Source organism: Chlorocebus sabaeus, chromosome 4, assembly GCF_047675955.1.
Source record: "Chlorocebus sabaeus isolate Y175 chromosome 4, mChlSab1.0.hap1, whole genome shotgun sequence".
NCBI classification, from domain to species: domain Eukaryota; kingdom Metazoa; phylum Chordata; class Mammalia; order Primates; family Cercopithecidae; genus Chlorocebus; species Chlorocebus sabaeus.
Window position 1 is genome coordinate 74,857,001 of NC_132907.1, and position 24,976 is coordinate 74,881,976.

Genomic DNA, 24,976 nt, shown 5'->3' on the forward strand with positions numbered 1-24,976 from the left:
CTATGAGCTGAAGGGATGTTTCTTCCTTCAAAATTCACACGTTGAAATCTAATCCGCAGTGTGATATGATGGTATTTGGAGGTGAGATCTTTGGGACATAATTAGGTAATTAGAGTGAAACCTTCATGAATGGGATTTGTGTCTTTGTAAGAAGAGACAAGGGAGAGATGGTTTCTCTGTTGTGTGAGGATACAGCGAGTAAGAGGCTGTCTGCAAACCTGAAAGAGGATGCCTGCCAGATACCAGCTCTGAAAGAAATGTTAATGTTAGACTTCCCAGTCTTCAGAAGTGTGAGAAATACATGTTGCTTAAGCCACCCAGTGTATGGTATTCTGTTATAGCAACCTAAATTGACTATGATATTGACCCTTAATGTAAAGGACAATGCCTGAATTTCTCCACAGGAAATGACCATTCTGTTCCTGCCAGAAAAAGAAACTTTGAGATTGAAGCAGGCTTGTACAAAATCAGTGGCCTAAATAGAAATGAAAATTCTCTATTCTGCTGCTTCTCACAGATCTTTAACAGGAAGACCAGCATCAGCGGACACTTCACCCAGTTTAAAATGGAGCACTGGTCTCTGAATCACCTTCACTCGCCTCACCATGGGAACTTTTAACTTTTAAAACTACATCTGTTCATCTTGGGTTCACACAGCCTTTTATATCCGTCATGCTAAACACTTTCCAAATGTTCAGTTCTTATCTGAAGAAGTACTTCCTCTTGAAAACATTCCCTAGCAGTCCTCACGCATTCCTGAATCTGAGTTTGTATTCTTCCTATTTATAGGTCCATAATACCGAATACATATTATTGCACTAAATACAAAATGCTGAGGTTCCTTTTATGCCTTAGATGTTATTATTAAAATAATCTTCATAATCTGTTTTAGAACAAAGCTAGTATGACTTATCTCTATCTCAATTCTTTTATTCTAAAAAGGAAAAAATATAATGTGTATTTGAAAAGTAATGAAAGTCATAATACTGGAAATCTTATTTTTTCCCCACAGCCACTGAACTATGAGAAAAAGAAGTCATATACCCTCAACATAGAAGGAGCAAATACACATCTTGATTTTCGCTTTTCTCACCTGGGTCCTTTTAAAGATGCTACCATGCTGAAGATCATTGTTGGGGATGTAGATGAACCACCACTCTTTTCCATGCCTTCCTACGTCATGGAAGTCTATGAAAATGCCAAGATCGGGACCGTCGTTGGTACAGTTTTGGCACAAGATCCTGACAGTGCTAATAGCTTAGTAAGGTATGGCATGCTTCAATCGTTTAGACATATAAAGATTTTTATTGCCTCTCATAGTAATTAAACATTAATAAAATTACAGTTAAAATGCTTTATTTCTACGTTGTTTTCTGCGAATGTACTTAAATTATAATATTAATTGATTTTTATTTGAGTAGCTTAGCAGATGGATTTTTGTCACATTAAGAACATATTTTGCTATCTCCATGAATGTCTTATTGGCCACACATTAATTTTTCCATTTGACTTAATGGATGTGAGTGTAATTGATTGAGAAAATTGTTGTAGAGCTATTTAATCACAAACTGGAGAATCTATTGGTCCCTTAATGATAGGAAGTGTAGATATAGCACAAAATGTGATGATCTGGGGATAATACTCATCTCTCACTGACTCCGGTTCCTTTGGTCAGCCTAGCTGTGTGGCTTTCTCTTTATATGTAAAAGTGGAAAAATAATGTCTGTGTCTCAGAGCTGTTGTGAGGACGCATGAAGCAATGTGCATACAGCACCCAGCAAAGCGGCCTGCACCTAGTCATCACTCAATAAGTGCTAACTTGTCAAAGACAGTATAAGATGCAGAAAACTCTGAATACAGGAAAATCAGTGTGGGAACTCTATTGTGACTACTTACTAGCAGAGTAATCCTTTATAGTCATTCAACCACGTGGAATGTCAAGTTCCAAATATGTGAACAAAGAATAATAATGCTATATAAGTATGTTGATACAATTCAATTAGATTAAAATAAAGGACTTAACACATTGCCCAGCATATAATAAGTGATCACTGAATAATATTTGTATTATTTTAGTACATCATGCTGGCGAGATAGAGCTTTTTTTGCATCATCCACAGACATTTTTTTGTGTGCCTCATTTATAACAAAATCAGAAAGGCTGTGTACATGTGTAAAACTTCTTAGATATCCTGTGTTTATACGCATGGAAATCCTGTCTCTAGAAAGGTTAAAATCCTTAATAATCTTTCTATTTTTTACCATTAAGTCCTTGGTTTTCATTCACTTAACAAAAGCTAATATTCTGAATAGTCTCCTCAGTATCTATGGAATATTTGTAAAAGCTCTGAATTTTCTTTTTCATAAGCATTACTGTTTCAGTTAAAAATAATCCCCCTAGCACCCATGCAGGTAATGAAACAATTTTCTGTGCACAAATGTGTATATTCAACAATCCTACTCCATCTTCAAGTGCAGAAACTGTATCCTGTCACACTAACAGCAAGAGCTAGATAATGCTTGAAGAGGGAGGGTCGGTAAACTATGCAAAATAATATGCATAAACCAAGTTACAGAAATCAATCTCTAACTAAGGAATAGAAATCTAAGTTAACATGTTTCGTTGCTTAACCAAAGGAAAGCCCATTTTGCTTCAACATTCCATAGAAAGCCATGTTTTTAGTTACACTTTTGACCCCAAACAATTAAGTATAATTTGTTCAGGTTTTTTTAAAAAAATGTAGCACCATAAAAGATCTGTACAAATGAGACTTTCTTTACCAAAAGTACCCAATATCTTTTGGGAATAGAGATGCTTCATGATAAAAGTTTTTTTTTTTTTTTTTTTTTTTTTTTTGAGACGGAGTCTCGCTCTGTCGCCCAGGCTGGAGTGCAGTGGCCCGATCTCAGCTCACTGCAAGCTCCGCCTCCCGGGTTTATGCCATTCTCCTGCCTCAGCCTCCCAAGCAGCTGGGACTACAGGCGCCCGCCACCTCGCCTGGCTAGTTTTTTGTATTTTTTTTAGTAGAGACGGGGTTTCACCAGGTTAGCCAGGATGGTCTCGATCTCCCAACCTCATGATCCGCCCGTCTCGGCCTCCCAAAGTGCTGGGATTACAGGCTTGAGCCACCGCGCCCGGCCGATAAAAGTTTTCTGTGAAAATATTAAATAAACATTGACAATATATTTTTAATTAAATTTGATACTAATGATAATTTCTGTAATTCTTAATTAAAAGAACAGGAAGTCCAACCATTTATGTTTAATTTATATTTTATTAATACAAAAATGTTGTACGTTTTGGGAGATATATGTGATAATTTGACAAATTCATATAATCAAATCAGGGTAGTTGTGAAATTCATCACCTTATATATGTATTGTTTCTTTACACTGAGAACATTCATATCATTATCTTCTGGCTGTTTTAAAATGTACAATCCAGTGGATACAAATATATACATTTAGATGGAAGAAATAGAACCTAGTGTTTGATAGATCAGTAGGGTGACTATAGCAATCACTTTTAGACTATGTTTTAATCACTTGTAACGTGCAATATTGCAGTAGCCCTCATGATAAAGAATTATACATGTGCATACACACACAGACACACACACACACAGCATCTTGAACTCCAGGGAAGAAATAGACTTGGAAAAAAATGTGCATTGTATATCATGCATAATTCTCCACGGAAGAAGAATGAAATATCTGGGCCCGTAGCCCAGCCAAATTGACATGTACAATTAACCATCACACTGTGTTTAGGGTAGTAATGGTCTGAGGGAGGTGTGCATGGAGAATGTATTCCAAAACTTTCTGGAGGCAATGAACTGAGGAAAATTGAATTGAGGCTCATAATCCAATTAGAAATTAGAGAAATGAAGAATGAAAGAAAGAATTGTAGTTTGTTGTACATGAGGAGCTTGGGTTACCTGTGGGAATAGGAAGTAATGAGATTGGAGAGAGAGATTAGATACAGATCATGAAGAGGCTTTCTGCAATGGTACAGTCTTTGAAATTAATCCTGGCAGCAATGCCAATAGGGAGAGAAATGAGAGGAACTTTGATAATTATAACCAAAACAATGACAGGAAAATTTGCATTTCAAAATAAACAATAACAATATTTAAAATAATGTGAAAGGTAAAATATATGTGGTGAAATGGAGGTCAAAGGGAAGAAATTGAGATTGAGGACAAACATGTTTTAGCATTATTCTATATGTTCCCAACGTATATGAAAACACCTCTTCCCGCATAGGACCGTGATTCCCACATGGGGACAAAATCTACCCCCCTACAAGGGAGAGTAGAAAATGTCTGGAGACATTTCTAGTTATTACAGCTTGGGATAGTGTCTTAGTCACTTTAGGCTGCTATAACAAATTACCTTCTACTGTGTGGTATAAACAAGATACATTTATTTCTCACAGCTCTAGAGGCTGGGAAGTCCAAGATCAAAGGGCCAGCCTATCTGATATCTGGTGAGTGTCTGCTTCCTGGTTTGCAGATAGCCCTCTTCTCCCTACATTTTCACATAGTGAAGAGCAGAAAGAGAGAAAGAAAGCAAACTATTCTGTTTCTTTTTATGAGGGCACACATCACACAATGAATGTCCCACCTGTTTTCTCTCTTAGTCAGTTTGGCTGCTAAGAAGAATTACCATAGTCTTGATGACTTAGAAACAACTGCAATTTATTTCTCACAGTTCTTGAGGCTAGGAGTCTGAGATTAGGTTGCCAGAATTGTCGGGTTGTGGTAAGGGACCTCTTCTGGATTGCAGACTGCCAACGTCTCGTTTTCTCACATCTTGGAAAGAGGTAGCTAGCTCCAAGCTCTTCTTGTTAGGGCACCAGTTCCATTCATGACAGTTCCATTCTCATGACCTCATAATCACCTCCAGAAATTTGTACCTCCACATGCCATTACATTGTGGATTATGGTTTACTATATGAATTTGGAGGAAGGGGATAAAAGCATTCAGCTTATAGCAGGTAGGGTGTTACTGGCATCTAGGGGTGGAAGTCAGGAATGGTGCTACACATTCTGAAACACAGGACAGCTCCCACAGAAATTATCTGGCCCCAAGTCAATAGTGCTAAGGTTGAGAAAACCTGACATAGAGTAAAACAAGCTAAATGGCAAATTAGTAAAACTGGAGTACTAATTGTATTCATGGGAAGAAATTTTGAAAAGCTATTTTTCAGAGATAGATGTCTATACAAATCATATACATGAATAGTTACGTGAATGTTTCAATGTGTACTTTCAATCAATTAAAATATGATGTCATTATTTGTCTCAGTAATTACCCTATATCATTGGGAGCACTTGAGTGAACACTTACTAGGAAACATGCACTCTCCTGGTTGTTGGGATGCAAAGATGATTGGTGCATAGTTTCCAAATGTTAGGAAGGGAAGCATAAATCTATTAGCATATGCATTATTCTTTCTGCTTTGTTTTGGTTAGAGAACTAAAATGAATCCTGCTAAAGCTGCCTTAAAATAATTAGACTCCATAGCTGCTGTTTGGGGGCATAATTTACATAATATTTATTCTTCATTTTAATAAAAATGTGTCATTCATGTGGGCCTCTGGGTACAAATAGTGAATTTAAAAAACAGAAAACATTAATAAAAACAAAAGCAAGCCTTATACTTCTACCTTTCTCAGGGACCAAATGTTTGTACTAATTAAGGAAAAGCACACTGAAAAGATGTACTTTGCAGTGTGCCCTGAAATGCAATTAACTCCAAGTCTGTAGAATTGGTAATGAAAGGGAGTTTGAGCTTTGCAAGCATTTGTGAAAAGCTTCCTGACTTCAGTCTTTTGTATTTTACTATTGTACTTTTGTACTTCGGTCTTTGTATTTTACCATTGTACTTTTATAACTTATTAGTAAGACTCTTCAGATTTCATAGAGAATACTATACCTAGGTTTTGTCTGTTTCAACTCTAAACAAGATGTGTAACTTGCAGCAATACAAAGTATATATAAAATGTAAAATAAATGATTTTTGATCGTAATCACCATGTCAGGCTGTGAAATACTGGCTGTTGTTCCTTCTAACTATATTTTTTACCATCATCCCCAATTATCCACCCCACCACCACTACCCTTCCTAGCCTCTGACAACCATTATTCTACCCTCTCTCTCCTTGGGTTCAATTGTTCTAATTTTTAGCTCCCACATATGAGTGAGAACATGTGAAGTATGCTGTTCTGTGCCTGGCTTATTTCACTTAACATAATGTCCTGCAGTTCTATCTATGTTGCAAACGACAGGATCTTATTCTGTTTTATGGCTGAATTACTGTATTGTGTGTATGTACCACATTTTCTTTATCCATTCATCTATTGATGGACACTTAGGTTGCTTTCAAATCTTGGCTGTTGTGAATAGTGCTGCAGTGAATATGGGAGTGCAGATATCTCTTCAGTGTACTGATTTCCTTTCTGATATGGCTTGGCTGTGTCCCCACCCAAATCTCATCTTGAATTATAGCTCCCATAATTCCCACGTGTTGTGGGAGGGATCTGGTGGGAGATAATTGAATCGTGGGGGTGGTTTCCCCATTGTGTTCTCATGGTAGTGAATAAGTCTCACAAGATCTGATGGTTTTATAAGGGGTTTCCCCTTTCACTTGGCTCTCATTGTCTCTTGTCTGCTGCCATGTGAGACGTGCCATTTGCTTTCCACCGTGATTGTGAGGCCTCCCCAACCACGTGGAACTGTGAATTCATTAAACCTCTTTTTCTTTATAAATCACCCAGTTTTAAGTATGTCTTTATCAGCAGCATAAAAATGGACTAATACACTTTCTTTTTCATACATACATAGCAGCAGGATTGCTGGATGGTAGGTAGCTCTACATTTAGCTTTTAAGAAACTGTGAAACTGTTCTCTATAGTGGTTGTAATAATTCACATTCCCACCAACAGGATATGAGGGTTCCATTTTCTCCACATCCTTTGCCATCATTTTTTATTGCCTGTCATTTTAATATAAGCCATTTTAAATGGGATGAGATGATTTCTCATTGTAGTTTTGATTGGCATTTCTCTGATGATCAATGATGTTGAGCATCTCTTTATATGTCTGTTTGCTATTTGTATGTCTTCTTTTGAGAAATATCTACTCAGATCTTTTGCTTATTTTCTAATCAGATTATTAGATGTTTTTTGTATAGATTTGTTTGAGCTCCTTATATATTCCAGTTATTAATCCCTGTACATATGGGTAATTTGAAAATATTTTCTTTCATTTTGTGGGTTGTCACTTTCCATTGTTGATTGTTTTCTTAGATGTACAGAAGCTTTTTAACTTGATGTGATCCCATTTATCTATGGTTTATTTGGTTGACTGTGCTTGCAGCATATTACTCAAGAAATCTTTGTTCAGATGAGTGTCCAGGAGAGTTTTCCCAGTGTACTCTCTTCAGAGTTTCACAGTGTGAGTTCAAAGACTTAAGTTTTAATACATTTTGAATTGATTTTTGTATATAGCTAGAGATGGGTGTCTGGTTTCAATTATCTGTGTATGGATATGCAGTTTTCCCAGCACCATTGAAGAGTCATTTATTATAGTTATTGCAGACTGGGCTTGTTTGTGCCTGTCATTCTTGGGGACTCTTCCAAGTACTCAAAGGGGATTAACTGAGTGTTGTGATCTAAGTCTTTGGTCATTGCAGCTATATCTGCATTAGGGGGCACCCCAAACCCAGTAATGTTGTGACTCTGAGCATTGTGGAAGTACTGCTGTAGTGATCTTGCATAAAATCTAAGATAATTCCCTGTATTGCTAGGCAAAGACTTTTTTCTCTTCTCTTACATTCCCCTAAACAAATGGAGTTTCTCTGTCCATGTTGATCTGCCTAGAGCTCAGCAGAGGAGTGACATAAGCATCACTGTAGCCACTAATACCAAGACTGCACTGGGTCAGATGAAATGAGTATATCACTGGATCTCACCCAAGGCCGCTGATTACTAATGCCTAGCTACTACCAATATTGCCTTAAGGCCCAGGGCTCTTCAGTTAGCAAGTAGTGAATCCAGCCAGGATTGTGTCCTTCCTTTCGGTGATGCTAACTCCCATGTTCCGCAGCCCAAGGCAGGTCTAGAAATGCTGTCCAGGAGCCACAGCCTGTATTCGAGAACCTTAGGAATGTACTTGGTGCTCTATTCTACTGTGGCTGAGCTGACACCCCAGCCACAAGATAAAGTTCTTCCCACTCTTCCTTCTTTTCTCAAGCAGAAGGAATTTCTGCCGCTGTGGTATGTATTGCCTGGGTACCGCCCATCTTTACTCAAGGCCCATGGGCTCTTCCGTCAGCTTTTGCTGAACACTGCCTGGACTGAGCCTCTCCCTTCAGGGCAGTTAGCTCCACTCTAGCCCAGCGCGGGTTTAGAAATGCTATCCTTGACTCAACGCCTGGAATCAGGAACCCCGGGAGCCTGCTTGGTGCTCCACCTCTCTGTGGTCAAGCTGGTATCCAAGGTGCAAGACAAATTCCCCTTTACACCTCCCATTCCTGTCCTTGAGCACGAGGAGTCTCTCCCCATAGCCACTATATCTGGGAATACCCTGGGTTACACCTGAGTCTCAGTCTCATCAAAAGCCCACGATGAGTAGTGTCTGGCTACAGTTATGCTTACTCAAGGTCCAAGGGAGCTTTAGTAAGGAGGTCATGAATTCCACCAGGACTGGGTTCTTCCCTTCAAGGCAGCAGGTTCCCTTCTGGCCTAGGTGTGTCTAGAAATGTCTGAGAGCCAGGGCTTCAGGATTCTGTCTGCTGCCTTATTCTACTGTGGTTGAACTTGTATCCAAGTTGCAAGATGAAGTCCTTTTTACTCTTTCCTCACTTCTACTCAAATGGAAGGAAGGGATCTCTCCCAGAGCTGCAAGTTGCACTACCTGAGGTGGGGGAGGGGTGGCAGAAGCACTCCCTTGACCACTCCAGCTGGCTTCTCACTATATCACCTGCACTCCAGGTCTACTGGCTCCAGGCCCAGCACAGCACCAAGGCTTACTCAAGAATTGCAGTCTTTCTGGCCCAGACTGCCTTTCAAATTCATTTAGGACTCCAGAGTGCTTTAGGGCACAGTGGTGGGGCTAAGCCAGAACTCAGGTTTCAACCATGGGGTTGGATGATTTCTCTCTAGCCTGTGCTGGTCTCAGGTCTCACTCCATAAGTGCAGGCTGCATTCTGTCCCTTTTTGCTTTCTGCTCTCACAGGGAGGTACTGAGTTCCAATGCAAAGTCTCATAATCATTGTAATCTCCCTCCCCAAAGTGCATAGATTCTCTCTTTGTGCTCTGCTGCCACTACCAGGGCATGAGGGAGGGGTTGTGTAAGCGATTCAAGGTTGTCTTTCCTGTGCTCTTCTGTGCCCTGTTCATTAATATAATGTAAATACCAAGTACTGTGATCAGAAACCTGATTTTTAGTCCTTATGAAGGTGTTTTGTGAATTCTTCAATTCAGTATTCCTGCAGGGTTGACAATCTTTGTAGGGTTCTATACTGATATCTTGCTCCACCTTCTTCTCCAATCATCACCTTTTTGAAAAAATAAAATTAGAGGCTGGCTGTTTACCAGCAGTGAAGTCTTTCATTTAAACAGGCTACACCATTTGCTCACAAATTACAAACAGAATGCAGGAATTTCACAGATTAGCTACTGAGAGATGAGCAATCTCATGTTGAGAACAGGAATCTAGAGAGCTTTTGGAAATGTGGCCTTATGACACGTGACTATTAAATAGTTGCCATTCATTGTCTCCTATCTGTTGGCCATGGACTTTATATATCATTCTGTAAACTGCTTTACAACACTGAAACTGTCTGTATTATTGATTCCATTCTATAGATGAAGAAACTAAAGTTCAAAAAATTAACTAACTTGATTCTGTTTTCAGAGTGATAACATGACATTTTAATGCAAATCCAATTTGGCTTTACTCTGAAAACTTTGTTTTTGTAACCCAATATCCTCCCTCTTATACACTATAGCTAATAAAAAATGAAAACATATTAACAAAGTGACTACATTTACAAAAATCAAGTTTCAAAAATTAGAAACAAATGTATATTATAAATGCTCAGAGAACCATTAATCAAATGCCACTACCTGGGACCTTCCGTTTTATGGGTTTACTCCACACATTGGAAAAGGGGACGCTAAAAACTGGCAAGTCTTTTTTTAACTTTAACATCTTAGTAATAAACTTGCTCTTAATTTTATAGTTTTTCAATATTGTAGTTAAAGATGTACATTACTTGATTTAGTATTAAAAAAAAAGTTGGAGTCCCTGAATCAACATTTCTCATATGATGAAAAGCTTTATCACCTGAATTTATATGACTGAGTATATGTCCCATCTTTCCTTCTTTGCATCTTGATTTATGACCTGAATTTATCTACCCATTTACTTCTTGTTGAGAATTTGAATGTTTTCCTTGAATAATAACTTTAAAGCAATAAATAATTAAATATTTTGCATAATCACTTCAAATGCTTATGATGACACTCTCTATAAAATAAACCATAGCCCACATGTATTGTGATCACATTGGAAACTTAGTCAGATTTAAAAATATTTTTAAATTTTAAACATAAGGGATACTTTTAAAGAAATGGATGCAAAGTATTAAAAGTATTTTCTCAGCCTATTCAGGGATTTATTGTGACCTTGGTAAGGTGAATTTATTCGTAAATAATGGTACACTGAATATACTGGAAGCATTCACTTCTTTTTGTTTTTAGTTTGCTTTCTTCTCTACTTTTGAAATTTTCACATAATTGGTGATGAGTTGGATTAGAAATACCAAATTATTTTTGATGTTATAACAACAAAAAAAGAGAGAGATTTTGAAATAATGGTAAGGTCTTTTGGCAAAGTTCAAGAGGGAAAGTGAAAAGAAATTATTAAGAGTTTGAATGCAGGATTTAAACTTTTGAAACAAAAGATGAAAAATAACCAGTAAATATGTTTTAAAATGTGTTCGTGTTAAAGGTATCTAATATACAATAACTTTTTCTCATAGACTAAATTTAGTTATGATAATATAAAATTATTTCCATGTTCTCTTCATGGCAATCCTCAATGTATCATCAACAAAACTCAGCCATTGTGTTCTGATCCAAAGGAAACAGTCCATTATGGATATTTAATGCAAATCCAGTAGAGACAGACAGAAAGCAAACTCTTGCTTAAAATCAAAAGTCTTTGTCTATAACCTGTGTTTTGAAATTGTATCACATTACATATTGCTGATATTAGAACACTGAGATTGATTAATGGTTTTATTGTTCAATGTCATAAACACATGATGCTTGAGAACTCAAGGGGACATAAAGATGACTAGACAACTCTATTCTTTCACAGATGAACATATCTGTAGACTTTGAAGGCTGAATGGTCCGAAAGCATATAGCTAAAGATATCTCATATAAAATGATTTTTTTTCCACAGGCAAAACTTTATGATACATTTAGTCATACAACTACTTTTTTTTCTGTTTTGGCCTATTTTTAAAAATTCAATATGTTTTTTGGGAACAGGTGGTGTTTAGTTACATGAATATTTTATTTAGTGGTGATTTTTAATATTTTGGTGCGTCCATCAGCTGAGCAGTATACACTAAACCCAATGTGTAGTGTTTATCCTTCACCCTCACACCCTTTCCCCCAAGTACCCAAAGTCCTTTGTATCATTCTTGCGCCTTTACATCCTCATAGCTTAGCTCCCACTTATGAGTGACAAAAGGCAATGTTTGGTTTTCCATTCCTGAGTTATTGAACTTAGAATAATAGTTTCCAATTCCATCCAGGCTGCTACAAATGTCATTATTTCATTCATTTTTATGGCTGCCTGGTATTCCATGGTATATGTATACCACATTTTCTTTATCCACACATTGATTGATGGGCATTTGGGCTGGTTCCATATTTTTGCAATTACGAATTGTGCTGCTATAAACATACCTGTGCAGGTATCTTTTTTGTATAATGACTTCTTTTCCTATGGGTAGATGTCCAGGAGTGGGATTGCTGTTTCAAGCAGTAGATATCCTTTTAGTTCTGTGAGGAATCTCCACACTGTTTTCCATAGTGGTTGTACTAGTTTGCACCCCCACCCCCCCAACAATGTAAAAGTGTTCCCTTTTCACCACATCCATGCCAACATCTATTATTTTTTGATTTTTTGATTATGGCCATTCTGGCAGGAGTTAGGTGATATCACACTGTGATTTTGATTTGCATTTCCCTGATAATTTGTGATGTTGCATTTTTTCCATATGTTTATTGGCCATTGGAATATCTTATTTTGAGAATTGTCTATTCATATCCTTAGCCCACTTTTTGATGGGATTGTGTGTTTGTTTTTTCTTGATGATTTAAGTTCCTTGTAGATTGTGGATATTAGTCCTTTATAGGATGTATAGACTATGAAGATTTTCACCTACTCTATGGGTTGTCTGTTTACTGATTATTTCTTTTACTGTGCAGAAACTTTTTACTTTAATTAAGTTCCATCTATTTATCTTTGTTTTTGTTGTGTTTGCTTTTGGATTCTTGGTCATGAAATCTTTGTCTCAGCCAATTTCTAGAAAGATTTTTCCAATGTTATCTTCTAGAAGTTTTTATAGTTTCAGGTTTTAGATTTAACTCTTTGATCCATCTTGAGGTGACTTTTGTATAAGGGTGAGAAATGAGGATCCGGTTTCATTCTTCTACATGTGGCCTGCCAGTTATCCCAGCACAGTTTGTTGAATTGGGTGTCTTTTTCCCACTTTACATTTCTGTTTGCTTTGTCAAAGATTGCATGACTGTATTTGGCTTTATTTCTGGGTTCTCTATTCTGCTCCATTGCTTTATGTGCCTACTTTTATACCAGTACCATGCTGTTTTGGTGACTATAGACTTATAATATGGTTGAAGTCAGGTAATGTGATGCCTCCAGAATTATTCTTTTGCTTAGTCTTGCTTTGGCTATGCAGGCTCTTTTTTGGTTCCATATGAATTTTAGGATGTTTTTTCTGGTTTTGTGAAGAATGATAGTGGTTTTTTTTTATTTTATTTATTTTTTTATTATTATACTTTAAGTTCTAGGGTACATGTGCATAACGTGCAGGTTTGTTACATATGTAAACTTGTGCTGTGTTGGTGTGCTGCACCCATCAACTCGTCAGCACCCATCAGAATTGCATTGAATTTGTATATTGCTTTTGACAGTATGGTCATTTTTACAATATTGATTTAATCCATCCATGAGCATGGAATATGTTTCCATTTGTTTATGTTGTCTATGATGTATTTCAGCAGTGTTTTGTAGTTTTCCTTGTAGGGGTTTTTCTCCTTCTTGGTTAAATATATTCCTAAGTTTTGTTTGTTTGGTTGGTTGGTTGGTGTTTTTGCAGCTATTGTAAAGAGGTTGACTTCCTGATTTGATTTTCAGCTTGGTCATTGTTAGTGTATAGCAGAGCTACTGATTTGTGCACGTTATTTTTGTACCCTGAAACTTTGCTTAATTCGTTTACCAGTTCTAGGAGCTTTTTGCATGAGTCTTTAGGATTTTCTAGGTATAGGATCATGTCATCACCAAACAGCAACAATCTGACTTCATCATTACCAGTTGGATGCCCTTTATTTCTTTCTGTCATCTGACTGCTTTGGCTAGGACTTCTAGTACTTGAAGAGAAGTGATAAGAGTAAGCATCCTTGTCTTGTTCCAGTTCTCAGGGGAAATGCTTTTAACTTTTCCCTGTTGGTTGTGGGTTTGTCATAGATGGCTTTTATTACCTTACAGTATGCCCCTTCTTTGGTGATTATGATGAGTGTTTTAATCATAAAAGGACGCTGGATTTTGTTCAAATGCTTTTACTGCATCTATTGAGATAATCGTGTGATTTTTGTTTTTAATTCTGTTTATGTGATGTACCACATTTATTGACTTGTGGATGTTAAACATCCCTGGTATGAAACCTACTTGATCATGGTGGAATATCTTTTTGATATGCTGTTGAATTCTGTTAGACAATATTTTTTTGAAGATTTTTGCATATATGTTCATCAGGGTCTGTAGTACAGCAGAAAAAAAGAAATAAGAAAGATCTGAGCAGAACTAAATGAAATTGAAACAAAAAACACACAATACAATAGAAAAATGAAACAAAAACTAGTTATTTTAAAAGGTAAATAAAAATGGTAAACATTAGTGAGATTAACCAAGAAGAGAAGCAAGAAGATCCAAACAAGCTCAATTAGAAATGCAACAGGAGATACAACAACTGATACCACAGACATACAAAAGATCATTCTAGGCTTCTATGAACAACTTTGTTCAACTAGAAAACCAAGAGGAGATAGATACTTTCCTGAAAATATACAACCCTCGTAGATCATGTTCATAGGGTCTGATGCATATATGTTCACCCGGTCTGTGTACTGGTCTGTAATATTCTTTTTTTTGTTGTTATATCCCCTTTTGATTTTAGTATTAGAAAGATACTGGCTTCATAGAATGACTTAGGGAGGATTGCCTCCTTCTCTATCTTGTGAAATAGTGTCAATAGGATCGGTACCAATTCTTACTTGAATGTCTAATAGAATTCAGCCATGAATCTGACTGGTCCTGGACTTTTTTTATTGGTAACTATTTAATTACCATTTCAATCTCACTGCTTGTTATTGGTCTGTTCAGAGTTTCTGTTTTTCCTTGTTTAATCTAGGAGGATTTTATATTTCCAGGAATTTATCCATCTACTCTTGGTTTTCTATTTTATGTGCATAAAGTTGTTCATAATAGCCTAGAATGCTCTTTTGTATGTCTGTGGTATCAGTTCTAATATCTCGTTTTGTTTCTAACTGAGCTTTTTTGGATCTTCTTGCTTCTCTTTTTCGTTGATCTCACTAACGGTCTATCATTTTTATTTATCTTTTTAAAGAACTAGCTTTTTGTTTCATTTATCTATTATGTGTTTTTTTATTTCAGTTTCATTTAGTTCTGCTCTGATTTTGTTATTTCTTTTCCTCTGCTGTGTTTCGGTGTGGTTTGTTCTTGTTTCTCTACTTCCTTGACATGTTACCTTAGATTGTCTATTTGTACCCTTTCAGACTTTTTGATTTAGGCATTTAATGCTATGAACTTTCCATTTGGCACCACTTTTGCTGTATCCCAGAGGTTTTGATAGGTCATGTCACTATTGTCATTCAGTTCCAAAAAATTTTTAATTTCCAATTTTATTTCATTGTTGTCTCAATGATCATTCAGAGGCAGGTTATTTAATTTCCATATATTTGCATGGTTTTGAGGGTTCATTTTAGAGTTGATTTTCCGTTTTATTCCAGTGTGGTTTGAGAGAGTACTTGATATAATTTTGACTTACTTAAATTTGTTGAGAATTGTATTGTGACCTATCATATTGTCTATCTTGGAGAATGTTCCATGTGCTGATGAATAGAATGAATATTCTGCAGTTGTGGGGTAGAATGTTCTTTAAAGATCTGTTAAGTCCATTTGTTCTAGGATATAGTTTAAGTCTCTTGTTTCTTTGTTGACTTTCTGTCTTCATGACCTGTCTAGTGCTGCCAGTGGAGTATAGAAGTCCCCCAACTATTATTGTGCTGCTGTCTATCTCATTTCTTTGGTTTAGTAACAACTGTTTTATATTTAATATATTTGGGATCTGCAGTGTTACGTGCATATGTATTTAGAATTGTGATTTTTTTTCTGTTGGACTAGTTCTTTTATCATTACATAAAGTCCTTCTATCTTTTTTTAACTGCTATTGCTTTAAAGTTCATTTTGTCTGATATAGGAATAGCTACTCCTGCTTGCCTTTGGTGTCCATTTGCATGAAATATCTGTTTCCACCCATTTATCTTAAGTGTATTAGTCCTGTGTCAGGTGAGTCTCTTGAAGACAGCATATACTTGGTCAGTGAGTTTTTATTCATTCTGCCATTCTGTATCTTTTAAGTGCAGCATTTAGGCCATTTACATTCAGCATTAGCATTGAGATGTAAGGTACTATTATATTCATTATACTATTTTTTGCCTGAATACCTTGGTTTATTTCATTGTGTTATTGTTTTATAGGTCCTTTGAGGTTTATGCTTTAAGGAGATTCTATTTTGGTGAATTTTGATAACTTGTTTCAAGATTTAGCTCTCGTTTTAGCAGTTCTTGTAGTGCCGGCTTGGTAGTGGTGAATTCTCTCCGCATTTGTTTATCTGAAAAAGATGGTATTTTCCCTTCATTTATGAAACTTAGTTTTGCTGGATACAAAATTCTTGACTGATAATTGTTTTGTTCAAGCAGGTGAATAATAGGACTCCAATGTCTTCTAGTTTGTAGGATTTCTGCTAAGAAATATGCCATTAATCTGATAGGCTTTCCTTTATAGGTTGCCTGGTGTTTTTGTTTGTTTGTTTGCTTCTCCACACATTTCTTAAGATTTTTTCCTTCATCTTGACATGAGATAACCTTATTACTAGGTGACTAGGAGATGATCTTCTTGTGATTAATTTTCCAGGTGTTCTTTGAGCTTCTCGTATTTGAATGTCTAGATCTCTAACAATGCCAGAGAAGTTTTCTGCAATTATTCCCTAAAATGTGTTTTCCAAACTTTTAGACTTCTCTTCTTCCTTGGGAGCACCAATTATTTTTAGGTTTTTTCATTTAACATAATTCCAAACTTCTTGTATTCTTTGGTAATTTTTTGAATTCTTTTTTTCTTTTTCTTTGATGAATTGGGTTAATTCAAAAGTCTTGTCTTCAAGTTCTATAGTTTTCTTCTTCTACTTGTTTGATTCTGTTACTGAGACTTTCCAGTGCATTTTGCATTTCTCTAAGTATGTCCTTGATTTCCAGAAGTGGTGATTTTTTTTTTTTTTTTTTTTTTTTACTTATCTATTTCAGTGGAGATTTTTTCATTCATAACTTGTATAATTTTTTTGGATTTCTTTAACTTGAACTTCTTCACTTTTCTCTAGTGCTTCCTTGATTGGCTTAATAATCAACCTTGTGAATTCTTTTTCTGGCAATTCAGAAATTTAGTCTTGGTTTGGATCCATTGCTGGTAAGCTAGTGAGAGCTTTTTGGGGTGTTAAAGAACCTTGTTTTGTCATGTTATCAGAATTGTTTTTCTGGTCCCTTCTCATTTGGATAGACTATATCAAAGGAAAGATGTGGGACTCAGGGCTGCTGTTCAGATTCTTTTGTCCCACAGGGTGTTTCCTTGATGTGGTGTTCTTCCCTTTCCTCTAGGGATGGGGCGGCCTGAGAACCAAACTTCAGTGATTGTTATCTCCCCTTTGGATCTAGCCACCTAATGGAGCTACCAGGCACTGGGCTGATACTATGGAGTGTTTGCAAAATGTCCTATGATGTGACCCATCTTCAGGTCTCTCAGCTGTGGATACCAGCACCTACTCCATTATAGGTAGCAAGGGAGTGAAGTGGACTCTGTGAGGAACCTTCATTGTATTTTTGTTAAGTGTGCTGGTTTTGTGTTGGTTGGCCTCCAGCCAGGAGGTGGTGCATTCAAGAGCCTATCAGCTGCAGTTGTATAGGGAGGATCAAGCAGTCCATAGAGCCATACCGCTCCCAAGAGATTATGTACTTTGTCCTGGGGTGCCAGGGTGGGTAGAGAAAGGCCTGGTGGGGGCAGGGTTAGGCTTTTCTGAGCTCAGACTCTTGGCAAGTCTTGCTGTGGCTGCTATGGAGGATGGGAGTGTGGTTCCCAGGCCAATGGAATTATGTTCCCAGGGGGATTATGGCTTTCTCTGCTGCATCACACAGGTCACCCAGGAAGTGGGGAAAAGCCAGCAGTACAGGCCTCACCTTGATCCCATGCAGCCCGCAGACCAAACAGCTGGTCTCATTCCCATCGTGTCCCACCTAATAGCACCAAGTTTATTTCCCGGCAACTGGTGATTACAGCTAAGAAATTGCCCCAGGCTACAAGCCTCCCAGCTGAGAAAGCAAGCTGACTCACAATGCCTCAGCTATCCCACGGAGCCTGCAGCTGCAGTCCACTTCTTTCAAAGGATCTGTAGACTCTCTTGGCTTTCCTGGTTTGTTCCTGTTGTAGTTCTTGGAGCAAAAGTTCACTTAGATTCTACAATGTGGGTCTCCACACACTGCTCTGTCAGTCCGTGTGGGAGCTGCCAGTTTGTCCTGCCTCCTCTTCACCATTTCTCCCAGCTCTAGTCATACAACTTCTGAAATAGTATTTGGTATAAATATCATTTTGATGCTTATTTCACACAAGATAAAGTGAATATACAATCATAAGAGTGTTATAATGATGTGTCACCATTATTATATTAGAGTAGATTTTGGATCTATTTGAACATTTCCTCCATTATAGTAATCTTTTTGGCCACATGTGCTTGTTGATTGATCCAAAGTGTTAACTAGACATACCACGAAGTAGCTTATTTTCCCCCCTTAGATTCTACCTGAAGCCTAAACTAATTAAATAATTAAATAATAATTGAGACTGGACAAGAATGTGGTCACTTGTTCATGTTTCATTAAAGATATAAAAGACCTCTAAAAATCTTCAACTATTGGTTAAAGTGTATCTAACAGCCTAATGTCACCACCACGTGACCAAATCAGGCTTACCCCTAGGAAGGGAACCTATGTCCTGGGAGGGTGTGCATAATTAGAATAAGTACCTTAGCCCTAGCTTAGTGATACTCTATAGATCTGCTAACAGGAGAATGACATCCAAATAGCTTATGTATTTCATGTGAGTTTTACAAAAAGACAAACTATTCTCTCTCTTTTTTTTTTTTTTTTTTTTTTTTTGATGGAGTTACACTCTTGTTGTCCAGCCTGGAGTGCAGTGGCATGATCTTGGCTGTGGGCAACGACCACCTCCCAAGTTCAAGGGATTCTCCTGCCTTAGTCTCCGATGTATCTGGGATTACAGGCATGTACCACTACTCTGGGCTGATTTTTGGATTTTTAGTAGAGACAGTTTGGCCATGATAATCAGGCTAGTCATGAACAAAAACTTCGAATAAGGTTTTGTAGCATTTCTAGAACTCAGGATTAATGGAATTTCTGGTATCTCACTTACTTAGAGGCATAAATACCAGGAAGAAACATTATAATTGCCTGTGCAGAGGTTTAGCTTAATTTTGTTTCATTGGATGGAAGTTTTGATTCAAGAGGTTAAAAAGTATCCCCAAATATCCATGTGCTATGTGTGCTGCCCATCTTATTAAGCATGTAAGCACAACACTCACTTTACGTGAAAAATTATACCTTCATTTTTTAGAAGGATTATTTTCTCAAAGCATGGCTTGTGTATTAAATTGCATTCCCAAGGTTAACAAAGAGAATCATAATTTTAAGCTATACTTCAGGTGTGTGACTTTTTGTGAAGCTACAGGTGAGTCCAAGGTTCAGCACAGTGGCTCACACCTGTAATTCTAGCACTTTGGAAGGTAGAGGCAAGAGGATCATTTGAGCTCAGGAGTTCCACACCAGCCTGGGTAACATGACAAAACACTGTCTCTACAAACAAATACAAAAATTGGGGTTGCATACACCTGTAGTCCCAGATACTTCAGAGGCTGAGGTGGGAGGATCGCTTGAGCCCAGGAGGCAAAGGCTGCAATGAGTCATGTTCCTGCTGCTGCACTCCAGACTGGGTGACAGAGCAATACCCTGTGTCTCAAAAAAAAAAAAAAAAAAAAAAATGAGACCAAGTTGTGGTAATATCTCACAGGATATGTATTGATTAAACTTTATCCCAACTATAGATTATTCTCAATAAAACTTACAAAACTACTTGGGTGATAAAATCTTAAATAAATTTGCTTTACCATTCATGTCTTGTACCTGCAAATGTTTACAAAGTGACAACTGAAAGAGGTCTTCTATACTTTAAACCAGATTATATTTCTCTAAGTAGGTCACTGTAAAAATAGATTTCTGTTACATAAGTTTTAAATTAATTTATTGTGGTGAAACAGATAGAATATAATGAAAATAAGTGCCACTGAGGACTGAACAGTTGTTATTGAAATGAAAAATAACATTTCTTATGCACTTTAATAATTATCACAAATATATACCTACATAATTAAAAGGAAGCTGAGTGCCAAATGATGACCTACATAGTTTATTTAAAGCAGTTTCTGTGGAAGAAAATACTTGAGTAAAGGTAATCATTATTGAGATTGAATTTTTACTTTGGTCATAACATCTCTGTTTGTTGGTCTCTAAAGTACTAATTTAAATAATCATTTTTCATCTCATTTCAATATACTGCATTTTCTTTTTACTTTCATCATTGCTTTAAAACATTTACTAGAGATAAGAAATGGTGCAGAAGTTGAATGATAGAACAGAGAGCAGTGTAGAAATACAAAATTATAGCGAGTATTTCTAAGTTATATTGGAAACTTGGCAAGATCTCCTGTACTGGGTGAGGCATGAATGGGTCCATTTATCTGCCAGTGTGAAATTAGTTAAGGTTTGCCCATGCGTCTTGTCCAGTTAGAGGTCTGATAAAGACTACTGAGCAAATTTGAGTTGTCAGTAACTTAATTGCACTTTCTCTGATCTATAACTAGGTGATCATTGATCATACAACTTCCAGAGTAGCATTTAATGAAGATACCATTTTGATACTTATTTCACACATAATATAGTGAACATGTGGTGGTTATAGGGTTTGAATTATGTATCACAATTGTCATATAAGAGTAGCCCTTGAGTCTATTTCAACCTTTTCGCCCTCATATTAACCCTTTTGGCCACATATGCTTGTAGATTAGTACAGGATATTAACCAGATACACCACAAAGTAGTTGCTTTGCTTTTTTTTCTTAGATTTAAACTGAAGTTTAAAAGATGGGCTTTCACAATAAATAATTGTATTACATCTTAAAATTATTTCCAGAACTGTGGTTCTATGAAGTTTTGTGTGAGGTGCAAATGTATTTGTTCTTTGTTCAATGTTTAGATATTACTCAGTGAAAGAGGGAATAAGCCAGCTACACACCATAAAGAGAAAAAAAAATGTTTCCTGAATTAACCTAACCAATTATAAACATAATATTAGAAATCCATGTGAAGGATGACATTAAGAATCTACAAATATCTTATCTAGATGTGAAAACATACTGACCTGGATAGGTAAGACATGATTACTTGGCATGGTTAGTGCTACCAAAATATTTACAAAAGAAGCAAAAGACTACTATCAGTTGCATGAAATATTATCAGAGTCTCCATTATAACTGTTGATTGATTGGTTGGCTTATTCATTCACTTGTGAGGCCAAGCAATACATCCATGTTATTATTGGTAGAAGTTAAAGAGCTTTAGTGTCATATGCTTTCCAAATAAAAATTGCTCTATGTGCTTTAAGCAGGAAATTAAAAATTAATTTTCTGACAGAGAATTTTTGGAAACAGGCTGAAGTTCTGGCTATTTGTACAGAGATTCTTCTTTATTCAGTAGTAACCCTTATTCATATCCCACTGTGTTTATAGTGCAGTCATAGGAGAAAGGAACAACCAGTACCTACAATTTATGAACCGTCTTATCAAAATAGACCGAAGCTTCCCAAGAAAGAAAGAGAAAACCACCTTCCTGAGAAACCTTAAAGCAAGTTATAGTTGTTTTCTATGAAAGCCTATCATTTAACCCTCAAGCATAAGTGATTTTCACATATAAGTTCACTTCATCATCACAAGAAGATTATTATGTAAATGGTTCTCCATTTTGCTCATGGAGACAGCTCAGAGAGACTAAATCTCTTAATATCACAGCGCTAAGTGATACAGCTGTGATTAATAGGTTTGCTTGGTTTCAAACCTGGATTGATTATCTTACTATGGCTCAATATAATTTTCACATAGATGCTGGGTCTATTTTAGAAACACTTTTTCCTGGAATTGATCTTTACATTCTAAATAAACAAGGCTAAGAATCTGTAACTTATTATACACAGAGAGAAAGAATGTAGATGTTTTTAAGTGTCTTCAAAGAGGTTACGACTTCCGATATCCGAAAATTGGGAAATTCGTCCTTGGTAAGCAACCCATCCCTCCCCCTAATTCTTCTTGCTTCTTCGTGTGTCTTTAAAAGTCTGTGCTCTTACAATCCAAACACTCTGGACATCTTTTTCCAATCTATGCATTCTCATCTTCAAAATTTTACAGAGATTATCTTTCCCTATCGAATATCTGTACTCCTTTCATCTACAAAGAGAATAATTATATTCTTTCATTCGCTATACTAGGTGCTACAGTTTAGTTAATCCTCATCTTGTACCTAAGAATATTTTATTTTAAAAAGAGAGCTTATTACTCAAGTCTAACACGTGAATAAGGGCAGTCATATTAACTGGAACGCTCATGTGTGGGAGGGAGAAAATTACTGTTTGTTTCCTCTCTACTACATGAAGGTTTTTATTCTTCTTCTTTTCTCTTTCTAGTCTAGCAGCCAATACCAGTAGTCTGCAAAATGCTATCTCACCTCTGAAGGAATTCCAAACCAGATCTAAGATCTTTCTTTCTCTCTGTTTTTCTCTAATATATCATATGAAATCATCAAATTCCATACTCTCTGGATGATCTCTGATGCACGTATCTCTACTTAACTGTTATTCATCTTTCAGGACTGATCAAATACCATGTCCTCCATGACGCTTTTATTCCTTGGAATTTTATTCTCTGATCTCTTCATTAAACTCTCTGGCATCCATCATTATAATAAGTTTCCTGTCCCTCCCTCCCTCTATTTCTTTCTTGCTTGCTTGTTTTCTTGCCTTCCTTCCTTCTTTCTCTCTCTCTCACTTTCTTTCTCTTTCTTTCTTTCTCTTTCTTTCTTTCTTCTTTCTTTCTTTCTTTCTTTCTTTCTTTCTTTCTTTCTTTCTTTCTTTCTTTCTTTCTTTCTTTTCTTTTCTTTCTTTTCTTCTTTCTCTCCCTTCCTTCCTTTTCCTTCCTTCCTTCCTTTCTTCCTTCTTTCTCTTCCTCCCTCCCTCCCTCCTTTTTTCTTTCTTTCTTCTTTCTTTCTTTCTTTTTTTTGAGACTGAGTCTTGCTCTGTCGCCCAGGCTAGAACACAGTGGCGCGATCTTGGCTCACTGCAAGGTCTGCCTCCGGGGTTCACGCCTTTCTCCTGCCTCAGCCTCTGGAGTAGCTGGGACTACAGGCGCCCGCCACCACGCCCGGCTAATTTTTTTGTATTTTTGGTAGAAACGGGGTTTCACTGTGTTAGCCAGGATGGTCTGGATCTCCTCACCTCGTGATCCACCCACCTCGGCCTCCCAAAGTGCTAGGATTACAGGCGTGAGCTAGGATTACAGGCTGGCTTTTCTTTCTTTTTTCTTTATTTCCTTATTTTCCCAAAGTAAACTATTGGACATATTCTCTCTTTTAAAATATATATTTCTCAGCTACTCGGGAGGCTGAGGCAGGAGAATGGCGTGAACCCGGGAGGCGGAGCTTGCAGTGAGCTGAGATCTGGCCACTGCACTCCAGCCTGGGCAACAGAGCAAGACTCCGTCTCAAAAAAAAAATATATATATATATATATATATTTCTCATTCCTTTTGTGTATTCTTTCAAATGAGAGTATTTTTGAATGAATGGATAAAGATTGTAGGGGTTTGTGCTTGTATTGCTATAAAAATACGTGAAGCTGGGTCATTTATAAAGAAAAGAGTTTTAATTGGCTCATAGTTCTGCAGGGTGTGCAGGAAGCCTGGTGCCAGCATCTGCTTCTGGCCTCATAGAACTTACAGTCTGGCAGAAGGGGGAGGGGAGCCAGCATGTCACATAGTGAGAGTGGGAGCAGGAGTGAGAAGGGGAGGTCCCAGGCTTTTAAGCAATTAGATTTTGCATGAACTGAGTGAGAACTCACTTATCACCAAGTGGATGGGGCCAAACCATTCATGAGGGATCCACCCCCGCAATCCAGTCACCTCCCACCAGGCCTCACCTCCAACACTGGGAATCAGCTTTTAATATGAGATTCAGAAGGGAAAAACATTCAAACAATATTATCCCCCCTTTAAAACTTTCTCCTTTTAAAAACAAAGAAGCTGGCCTGGTGTGGTGGTTCACACCTGTAATCCCAGCAATTTGGGAGGCCGAGGCGGGCGGATCACCTGAGGTCAGGAGTTAGAGACCAGCATGGTCAACATGGTGAAACCCCGTCTCTACCAAAACTACAAAAATTAGCTGGGCATGGGGGCAAATGCCTTTAATCCCAGCTACTGGGGAGGCTAAGGCAAGAGAATCGTTTAAACCCGGGAAGTGGAGGTTGCAGTGAGCCGAGATTGTGCCGTTGCACTCCAGCCTGGGCAACAAGAAGGACACTGTGAAAAAAAAACAAGCTGATAAGTATTACTCAGTAGACCTAGATTGTGTTTTAATCTCTTACACTATCTCCTTATTGTTGTACAAAATTCTCTATTACTCTGTGCCTTGGTTTCTTCATTTGCAAAAGGGAACTAGTAATACTACCTACCTCGTGCAGCTGTTTTGAGTGTTTAATGAACTAATGTTTATAAAGCACTTAAAACCCCATCTAGTATATTGCAAGTGCTCCATAAATGTTAGCTCTTCTTACCTCTTACTAGGTAGCTTTGTTAAATAACTCATATACGTATTTAAGTGTTTCCTCTCTACCTCACACATATACCAGTACTCAAAGGTTTATATTAAGGGCCAAATCAGAATTTGAAGAAACTGTTTAAAATGTCTTATATGGCTATAAATCTTCTAACCTCAATTTATTCTGGTTCATTTTTGATAGCTGTAACCTAGAATTTTTTTTTTTTTAATTTAAAACCCCAATTCCACGGGTTTTATGATTAGTCCTCTTTTAGGACCTATGTCTCCTAGGCAAATGGTTACTTGATTTTGTATTTTCTAAATACTCCTGAAAATGTCAAATTAATTATTTGTAAAAAAATCTAAATATTGA

At 37.1% G+C, this 24,976-nt stretch overlaps 1 protein-coding gene across 8 annotated transcripts in view; it reads left to right on the forward strand.

Moving 5' to 3' along the window:
* CDH18 (cadherin 18) overlaps positions 1 to 24,976 on the forward strand; it is a 1,112,094-nt gene that overhangs the window by 1,006,622 nt on the left and 80,496 nt on the right. For all 8 annotated transcript variants that reach the window (XM_073014822.1, XM_073014825.1, XM_073014827.1 and 5 more), the window contains one exon: positions 1,013 to 1,266. In XM_073014822.1, the coding sequence (XP_072870923.1) occupies positions 1,013 to 1,266 (254 nt within the window). The remainder of the gene's footprint in view (positions 1 to 1,012; positions 1,267 to 24,976) is intronic.